We start from the raw sequence: 10,400 nt of genomic DNA on the forward strand, positions 1-10,400 counted from the left end.
TATATATATATATATATATATATACATTAATTAAAACAACTTATATATTTTATACAAATATCTCTTCAATTTAAGAGAAAATTGTTTAATTTTAACTATAGTTTAAAAGTGTAACTGCTAAAAAATGACTATATACATTTTTAGCATACAATATTATTTACATTTTATGTATTTTATTAAGCAAACATCTGTTTTTAATAAATTTGCTTTCTGCAGGCTGTAAAAGAACCAAGCAATGACTGTGAATGCGGCGGTATCTATAACAAGTCTCATTTGCATAGAAAGGAGACATACTTATGCTAAAAATAATGACAATAACATAATTTAAATACTCATGACACAGCTCTATACTGGTGGATATCTGCAGTGGATAGCGAATAAGATGCATGTGCACTGAAACACGCACGTTAATGTGACGCAACCAGCGGCGTGAAATTCCTGCTCAAGCTCGGGTTCACAGGCGTTTCCAGAGAAGAAAAAACATTTGATTGGCACGAACATCTGCTCGTGTGGCAGCTCTTTCAGCCGCACGACTGCAGGTTGTGTTCCCACTTCACACCAGTACAGCTTCCTGTTATGAGAGCCCCCCTTTCTCCCACAAACAAAATCTCCTTCCCACAAACCCTCACTACATTATAGCAGCAGCATCAATCAAACGCCACGCGACAGCTCTGCTCATGTTCCACCATCAACCGCATCACAGCGTCCTCCAGCAGGTGCCTGACTGCCTGCAGCAACACTTCTGCTTATACGCGAGTGTAAAAAAAGTCCTGACAGTTAGTGTTACCCTTTCATAATTTAATTATCAATAAAGCCGTATTTGATTATCGCGATTCGAAAAACTCAGGGTAATTATTCAGCAAAGTTAGCAACAGTCTCACACATACGCAATATGCAGGTTTCGTTTTGTGTGAAACCATGACTAAAAACCATGCTGAGAAATAAATTATATGAAAGAATGTGTAAATGAATGAATTCTATGAATGCATAAGTGAGAACCGACTGACTTCAGAAAAGTTTCAATGGCATTTTCTTTTCATCTTTCCTCTGTGCAATGCCTAATGAAGTAGTGTTTATAAGCGCAGCGCTGCTTTGTTCACAGCGGTTACTTTGGAAACAGCTTTATTTCTGCTGTTCCATAGGCGCCACCTGCTGTCAGACAGTGAATTTACATTTTATTCAGTCCTTCTGCTGTTTGTTCAGACTAATGCAAAAATTGGACCAAATTTTTGTGGAAATTGGTAAAACAAGCTAATGTGCAATTGACCCTCGCAAAAACCCGCCCTCCTTAGTTACTGTTGCTATGTCCAACAAGCCATGCCGCTCTCACACAACACATTGTGTTCTCACGCAGTAAAAAATTATGAATAATTTTGGTCACTATAATCATTGTATGAAATTTTGGTAACACTTTAGATTAGGGAACACTATTCACTATTAACTAGTTGCTTGTTAGCATGCATGTTACTAGCCTATTGGCTGTTTATTAGTAGTTATAAAGCGCATATTAATGCATGATTGTATTCTAGATCCCTTAATACTATCCCACTCTTAAACATAACTTACTATATATAAACAGCAAATTAGGATTAGTTTATTGAGGGAAAACTACCTAAAATCTAAAGTGCTACTGAAATTTACACGAGCACCTCTCTCATTTCATATTAATGCAGGGTGGCTGGGATCGGGCCCTGGGGTCCGTGCCCTTCTGCCAGCCTCATGATCTCCCGTGGAGCGTGGGACCCCGCTGCGCTCAGCTCCTTCCTGCTGACTGTGGCATTAGAGACTCAAGCAGCAGGCGGTCCGCCACTGATCGCCCCACCTCTGCCCCGCTCCAGGTCACAGCAATGGATTTTGACATGAAAAGAATTCAAGGAGCTTTCTGGATTTAGATTTTCCCCAAAACCCTCTAGCAACAGGTTTGGGAGCATAAAACAACAGAGCATGAGAGAAAACATCTTCAAACATAATTAGAAAAGGGGCTTTGTAGCATTTAAAGTCAGCATGAAATTAGTACGGAGTCTATTTAATTTCTTAACACATGATCCCTGATTTAAGAAAAATAAAATACAACCTTTCTTCAAAATGCAATTTCTCACATGTAAAATGACTTTTCTTTTTGTATGACATCAAAAATCCTTGAATTTTCATGATCCAATAAATCCCAAAGGGATAAAATCAAGCCCCATTCTACATTTTTTTTTTTGTTGTTAAACCTTTTTTTTAAATCCAAAACACACTACTATCAAATTAAGTTTGTATAAAACTACTAAAAGAAGTATATTCTGCTCACCAAGGCTGCATCTATTTGATAAAAAAAAAATAGTAAAAATGGTAATATTGTGAAATATTATTACAATTTAAAATAGCATTTTTCTATGTGAATAGTTGTAATATGCAATTTATTCATGTGATGCAAAGCAGAATTTTCAGTCTTCAGTGTACGTAACTGCAGCTTCCAAACTCTTAAGAAATGTATTTTGTATTATGTGAGAAAAATGGGCTGTGAATGTTTTCAAGTTTACTTCACAGGAAAGTTTAGTACGCTAATTACCACAGAAAATAATTCAACTGACAAAAGACTTGTGTTCACAGTAAATGCACAAATAATGGAAAGTGTCAGCGCTGGATATAAACATTTAAAATATGCAACAATCACACTGTTTCACATTTATAATTGCAGCATTTATAAACTACATGTTAAAGCGTGACAATAACCAGTGTTTTACAGTATGTCATGTCATGACCAAACAACTAAATAAACCTGGTTCTTTCCACTTGGATGGGTGCTGCTGACAAAAAACTCCATCCACCTTGTCCTCTAAAGGTGAAGTGCTTTATTTTTTCCATGTTAAAAAACTGCCAAAAACTGCATGTTAAAACAGCCTCGCTGCATAGGATACAGTAATTCAAATTGGCAAAAGGTCACGCAGTTTGAAACCCTTAAAGTTTTTGTCATTTTTCAGTAAAGCTGCGGCTTTCTCACACATTTGGTGTTTTATTTTTTGTTCCATTTTAAAATACTTTCTTGTATCCCGACCTACATGATAAGACATTCAACACACTTTTGGACTCTGAAAGGTGTAAACATGTTGGCGCTTTCAAAAAGAACAGTGCTATTCAAAAGCAACAACAAAAGACGAATCAAAACAGATTTCCATTTCTGACTCTCTTTATAATAACTCTTTATATAATAATGAATGTAGAGAATGTTAAAGCCCTGCGGTTGGCGGTGAACTGGGTCGTTGGGTGTGATAATTTCAGCGCAGCTTGTCTTAAGTACACAAAGGTGAAATTTACCCACTGGCTAAAGCTCAGTAATAAGAGGCGCAGGTGCGCTGACGGCCACGACTGACGCTTGCTTTGGCAACTCTGACAGCACTGTGGCTCTATTCCAGACGCTCGGTCACACCGCATCAGGACGGATTTCTATCCAGCACTCTGCTGCTGCTTTTATATCTGTGCACTGCATTGTTATAAAACAGTCCTGGCTGCTGATTGGTCAACACATGCTAAAATACACAATACAGCATGCAAAAGGAGCCCTAGCGCACAGCATACATAAAGACCAACTACTAACCAGAGTGTACAAGTCACGACCACATCTAATAAAATTGTCCGAGTTAAATAAAGGAATAGTTCACCCAAAAGTGAAGATATCTTAAAGTTTACTCATCCTCAGGTCATCCAAGATGTAGACGAGTTTGTTTCTTCTTCAGATTTGGAGAAATTCAGCATTCCATCACTTGCTCACCTGCAGTGAATGGGTGCCGTCAGAATGAGAGTCCAAACAGCTGATAAAAACATCACAATAATCCACAAGTAATGAACACCACTCCAGGCCAATCAATGTATTGTTAAGCCAAAAGCTGTGTGTTCATAAGAAACAAATCCATTATTAAGTCCATAGTCCATAATATTGCATCCTCCAGTGAAAAAGTAATCTCATCTGAATCTTGAAGTTAAAAACATCTTAATGATGGATTTGTTTCTCACAAACACGTAGTTTTTGGCTTCACAATACATTGATTGATAGACTGGAGCGGTGTGGATTACTTGTGGATTATTGTGATGTTTTTATCAGCTGTTTGGACTCTCATTCTGACGGCACCCATTCACTGCAGAGGATCCACTGCTGAGCAAGTGATGGAATGCTGAATTTCTCCAAATCTGTTCCCATGAAGAAACAAACTCACAGAAATGCAGCTCAGAGAAGCACCAGTGTGTCTGATCACCACACGGATCATACTAATCTTGAAGAGACTATAAGCCATGCTGAACAATGTACCGGCAGACAGTCGCGGGCGAATTCTGGGCGTCTGCATCTCTTGGCGGGCGTGTGGCAGCATGTGGTAGCGCTTGGCTTCGTTCACCAGGTCCCTGCAGGCCTCTGAAGATTTGATCAGCTCCTCGTTGTCCACCACGTTCAGCAGGTAGCTGGGATGGATGAACGGAAGCCGTACCACCGCCAACAGCTCAGACACATGCTGGATACAGGACAGACGGAGAGGAAACAGAGGACAGAAAAAAAGAAATGAGCGGGAAGAGAGAAAGAAAGAAAAAAATGTGAGTTAGCTTTGTGCATTACACTCTCTTAATTGTGGTAAATTACCATTATGGATGGCCTCATGCCTTAATGCATTATTATTTTTAATGAATAAATAGATACTGATACACATTATTCTGAGACAAACAACCTCTGCTAACGTCAAACCACACAAACATCAAAACAAGTCTGAATATCAGAGCTGGAAGTTAAACAGGTTATTTTTTCCATTTTCAGTTGATTTACATTCAACAAACACTGTCAGAAACTGAATAAGTTATACAAGTATGTATAACATGTTTCATACAGAACGGTATTTCAACAGATATACAGTAGTTGTTACCTGGAGCAGAAGAATCGCTTCTCAATATTATTAACTCGTTGTCATCTCTCGGTCACGTCCCAAAACCTTCAATTTGGCAGTTATTAAACCTCTTATTAAGTAACCACAATTAGATCCTAGTGAACTGGCAAATTACAGATCCATGTCAAATTATTCGTTTATGTCTAAAAAAAAATTGTTTCTGCTCAATTGTGCTCCTTCCAGCAAAAAATGTATAACTCTGAAGAATTTCAGTCAGGTTTCAGGCCCCATCATAGCACAAAACTTCACTTGTTAAAATTACAAATGACTTGCTTCTTGCATCAGACCAAAGCCGCATCTCATTGCTAGTTTTACTTGATCTTAGTGCTGTGTTTGACACTTTAGATCATGACATACTCCGAGATCGATTTCAAAACTATATGGGTATTCAATGGCAGGCTTTAAGACGATTTAGATTCTACCTGTCTGACTGTTATCACTTTTATTTAAACGGGGAATCATCTCAATTAATGCCAGTAATGTATGGAGTGCCACAAGGATCTGTCCTAGGTCCTCTGCTATTTTCAATATACATGCTGACCCTTGGTAATATTATTTGAAAATACGGGATTATTTTCCATTATGCTGTTGAAACTCAACTATATAACAGTGTGTTTTAAAAATGTAAAAGACTGGATGACCAATAATTTTCTCCTATTAAATTTGGATAAGACAGAGATATTACTTATTGGACCAAAAAACAGTACACAGAATCTCTCAGATTACAAATTGCATCTAGACGGCTGCACTGTTACTTCCTCTACAGACAAAAATTTGAAAATCATATTTCACATGTTACAAAAACTGCATTCTTCTATCTTAGAAACATTGCCAAGCTGCGGAACATGTTACCCGTTTCTGATGCAGAAAAGCTAGTTCATGCATTCATGACCTCTAGACTGGACTATTGTAATGCACTGCTAGGTGGTTGTCCTGCATCTTCAATAAAAAAGCTACAGGTAGTCCAAAATGCAGCGGCTAGAGTCCTTACCAGGTCAAGAAAATATTATCATATTACCCCAATTTTATAATGTCTGCACTGGCTACCTATCAAGTTCCGTATCAGTTACAAAATATTACTACTTACTTATAACTTAAGGCCCTAAAAAAGAGAGCAAAGTTCACAAAAGGAGGTAGAGCTTTTTTGCATTTGGCTCCCAAACTCTAGAATAGCCTTCCTGATAATGTTCGAGGTTCAGACACACTCTCTCTGTTTAAATCTAGATTAAAGACACATCTCTTTAGTTGAGCATTCACATAATGCATCTCATAACTCTGTACTTCCATTATTTTTGATCAAATGTACATTATCATTCTTTTTCTTGGGTTGAACACACCATTTTTTGCTTGGTTGGAACAGCAGCTATGTTAATTTTTCTCTATTTGTTTCTGCCACGGGATTGGCATCCCATGGTAACTAGGAATTACACAAGCTTCACTCTGGATCCAGCTCTTACAAAGATCTGAGATGACCGGACACCTGAGAAGAGATGTTGCCAACCCCTCAGAGGACCTCAGATGATGCCAACCATGAAACAACATACAGAACTACCAAATTTTGCTATAAGTTTGATCGCAAAATGTAATCATTGTCATTAATAGTAAATGTAAAAAAAAAAATCTCTTTCTCTATTTATTCCTTCCCTTTCTAGCTTGTATTTATTTGAACAATGCCTAAAACTTGGTATTACAAGCACTTCCTGTGTCTGTTTGCCTCTTTAAGAAGAATCGCTTTATGTATTCCCTAATTGTAAGTCGCTTTGGATAAAAGCGTCTGCAAAATTACTAAATGTAAATGTAATAGTGTTCACCGTTTGTTTGAATACATAACTGGACTCCTGTGAAATCCAGAACTAACTGGATGATTTTTACTGTACATTTCTGCCATATAGACATCAACTTGACATAGTCACCACTGATAAGCTTCTCCTAAATATAATGTAGAAACTTGAATTTTCTGTGAAGCTGCTTTGCAACGATTTGTATCGTGAAAAATCACCATATAAGTAAACGTGAATTGAATTGAACATAGGCAGGCTAAAAGTCATGTTAAAATCATAGAAAAGTTCATTTAAAATGAAATGAAAATGAAAGGACAATTAGGAGAAAGGCAATTAAATAATTTATGTGTTTAATTATATTTATATAACATTTGAATAATCAAAATTAAATCAGATAATAACCTTTAAAATGTATTTTCAATGTATTTATACATTTATAATGATTATATTATTAATATAAATAAAATTAAATATTCATAAAATTCATAATTTAAAATAAAAACAAAAATAAATAAAATAAAAATTAAAATTAAAATAAATAAAATAAAAATAAAATTAACTAAACTAATTCATTTAAACTATGAATTAATGAGGGAATGAATGAATGAATAAATAGAATATAAAAATAGAATAATGAACGAATTAATTAAAGAACAAATAAATTATTAAATTAATTACAGAGCAAACAAACAAACAAATAAAGTATATGTGATATGTAGCCATATCCATGCAGCCTGGTAGATCTGTTAAACCCACATAATGCATCTGGTCAACAATCACACCATGATCCTGAGTGTTATCAGAGCTGGTCAATTTTTATTTGTTTGATAACAGGCCGTGTGAACAGCTTGATGTTCCGGTGATCCTTTCCAAACGCTGCTTTTTTTGGGCTCGATCAACCGCAGGCTTCCATGGTGAACAATCCCAGCGTGCCAGCGGGAATGTCAAAGCAAAAAGACACGGACAACATCTGGTGCAGCTCACCGTCGCTTTCTCACACCGATCCGTTTCAGAAGGACCATTCGTTTAGAACAAACCACATCTGCATGCGAGAACGTGCAGTATTTCCAACCAGAAAGGTAGAAAGGTCAGAGATTTACTGGCGGCACTGGTGGCATTTTACTAAAGTCCCCAGCGAGACTGGAAAAATCTGCACCGTCACTTTCAGACAGTTTATCAAGCTGGCATTTCAGGTCGGGACTCAAACCCAGTCTTGGCATGCGAACGGATCAAATAAATGAAAAGTGGTATCTGAAAAAGGTGTTTCTAGCAATCTAGAGGCAGCATGGCCGCCGAATAAATCCCTCAGGATTACAACCATTCCCTCCACTGCTCAGGCAATCAAGACTTATCGACTGAATGATCTAGGAATCCAAATGCAGCTCCGCTCACCACTCGCCTGAGCGTATCTGCAATAATGTCATGCCATGAGGGAGCCAGACTATAGCACGCTGAATACCAGATTAAGACAGCACAAACCGCAGCTTTACTGGGCCAAAAGATGAATCCTGAGTAAAAACATAAATGCAAGGTCAGAAAACATGGATGCTTTCATTGCAAACATATCTGATCTACACTATAAGATGTGCTCAAGTGATTCCGGATGGGATGAAGTGCATGCATTAGCCTCTTTATCACATTTTCCCGACAATCATGGGAAGATACACCGAATGTGTGATTCACGCATTACTTGTGATGGGAAATGCGGATTTTGTTGTGCAAAACTGTTGCATCGCTTCTAGACCAATCAAATAGGGCTGGGTAAAAAAATATAGATATCTCGATTTTAAAGGGGTCATATGATGCGATTTAAATTTTTCCTTTCTCTTTGGAGTGTTACAAGCTCTTGGTGCATAAAGAAGATCTGTAAAGTTGCAAACACTAAAGTCTCAAATCCAAAGAGATATTCTTTATAAAAGTTAAGAGTCAGCCACGCCTACCTAAAACGGCTCGTTCTAACACACCCCAACATACCTACGTCACTATGTGGGAAGAATTGCATAACGCCGCCCAAATGTTCACGCAAAGAAAGAAGGAGTAACTTTTATTCTCACTGTAGTATTGTTGACGCTGCAGCCATGTCGTGAAGACGCTGTGTGCTTCGTTGTGAAAGCGAAACTACTTTGTTTGGTCTTCCAAAAGAGGACGATATCCGCTTCATCATGCCTGCAGCTGCTCCGTGCTGGTCTCTGAGGGAATACATCAACTTTCACCGTGGACAAAGCGGAGTCCAGCCCGGGGTCGTCCCATGTGGTTGCCGATCATTCGTTGGATCCGCCGGGCGCGCCGTTCTCAAGCCCGCCACCTCTGCTCACTCTATCCCGGCCTCAGCGCACGCTAAGCCAGGGCTTCCGCTCACGGTAGGCCGCTGTGGTTTTCGTTGTGAAAGCAAAACTATGTTTGGTCTTCCAAAAGAGGACACGACTACAAATCAGTGGTTAAGTTGTATTTACAACACTGGCGCCGTTTAATCTGTGACAGATCGCTGAAGCACATAGCGCACGTGAACTGATCAGATCTCCTCCACATTAATACCAGTTTCAGCACAAAATAAACATGACTAAACATCCAAAGGTAAGTTAAAAGAAAGAGTACAACATTACAATCCGTATCCAGTCTCATGTAATCACTCAATAAGTGTTTCAGCCGCGCAAAGACGTCAATATAACGGCTTGTAAACAATATGTCACGTAACGTCACATTTACCTCAGAAAAACATATTCGGTGACCATAAACTCATTAGTCAGATAGAAAAATAAGCTGTAAATATATGCACCATATAACATATTCATTATAATTTTTACTGTTCTTCAGTGTTTAATTTATGTTTGAATAAATCCATCAAGTTTTTATGACAGCCACCATTTAAAGGTTTATATTTCAAATGTATATAAAAAAAAATAAAAAATACGAATTGAAGTAGAAATATTATTATGTAATTGTAACTTTGTAATTTAAAAAACTTAATTAAGTGCAATTTTAGCAGTTGTACTACAAATCAGTCAATTTTAACCTTCAATATTATAGTAATGTAGTATATGACTCTCATGTATATTTTACGGCATTAGTTGAGAGATTTTTTTCCTTGAGAAAATTTGTCATGTGTACCTAATATGTATCCAAAATAATCTATATTGAATCTAATTGGTAATTGAATCGAATTGCAAGCTTGTGAATGAGAATCGAATCATGAAATTTGTGTCAAAACCCAGCCCTACAATCAAACCTCTGGAGATAGCGTGCATGCAGATGCTTTTTTTTAAATAAAGGGCTTATAACAGATGGATGGATTCATTCTAAGGTTTGGATGGTATTTCAGAGTTGGCGAGACAAAACCGAGCTGCTCTGTACATATATTTGCATACCTTCAATACAGACACTGTCACACAAATGATTTAAAACAAGAAAAGGCTAGTTGGTATATAGCATGTTTCATACAGAATGGCAATTCAATAGGCATAATAAAAAAAATTAATAAAAGTCATGTTAAAATACTAAAATACAAATACAATTTCAAAATAACTAGCTAAATAAAACTGAATGAATGAATGAATTAATTAATGATGTGGCTTGAATCACTGTTGCATCACTCCTAGACCATTCAAACCTCTGGTTCCCTTTCAGTCGGTCAATCTCGACATCACGTCGGAGGACCGACGAATTGGGATCTCGCTTAGAGGGACCAATCTACTTCGAGTGTAAACTAAAC

General features: G+C 37.4%; 1 protein-coding gene across 1 annotated transcript in view; it reads right to left on the bottom strand.

The window, feature by feature from the left end:
- Positions 1-10,400, bottom strand: part of LOC107552041 (kelch-like protein 29) — a 91,930-nt gene that overhangs the window by 14,035 nt on the left and 67,495 nt on the right. The window contains exon 10 of the mRNA XM_016233845.1: positions 4,289-4,487. Coding sequence (XP_016089331.1) covers positions 4,289-4,487 — 199 coding nt within the window. The remainder of the gene's footprint in view (positions 1-4,288; positions 4,488-10,400) is intronic.

This window comes from Sinocyclocheilus grahami, unplaced genomic scaffold (genome assembly GCF_001515645.1).
Source record: "Sinocyclocheilus grahami isolate Dianchi unplaced genomic scaffold, SAMN03320097.WGS_v1.1 scaffold440.1, whole genome shotgun sequence".
Lineage (NCBI taxonomy): Eukaryota > Metazoa > Chordata > Actinopteri > Cypriniformes > Cyprinidae > Sinocyclocheilus > Sinocyclocheilus grahami.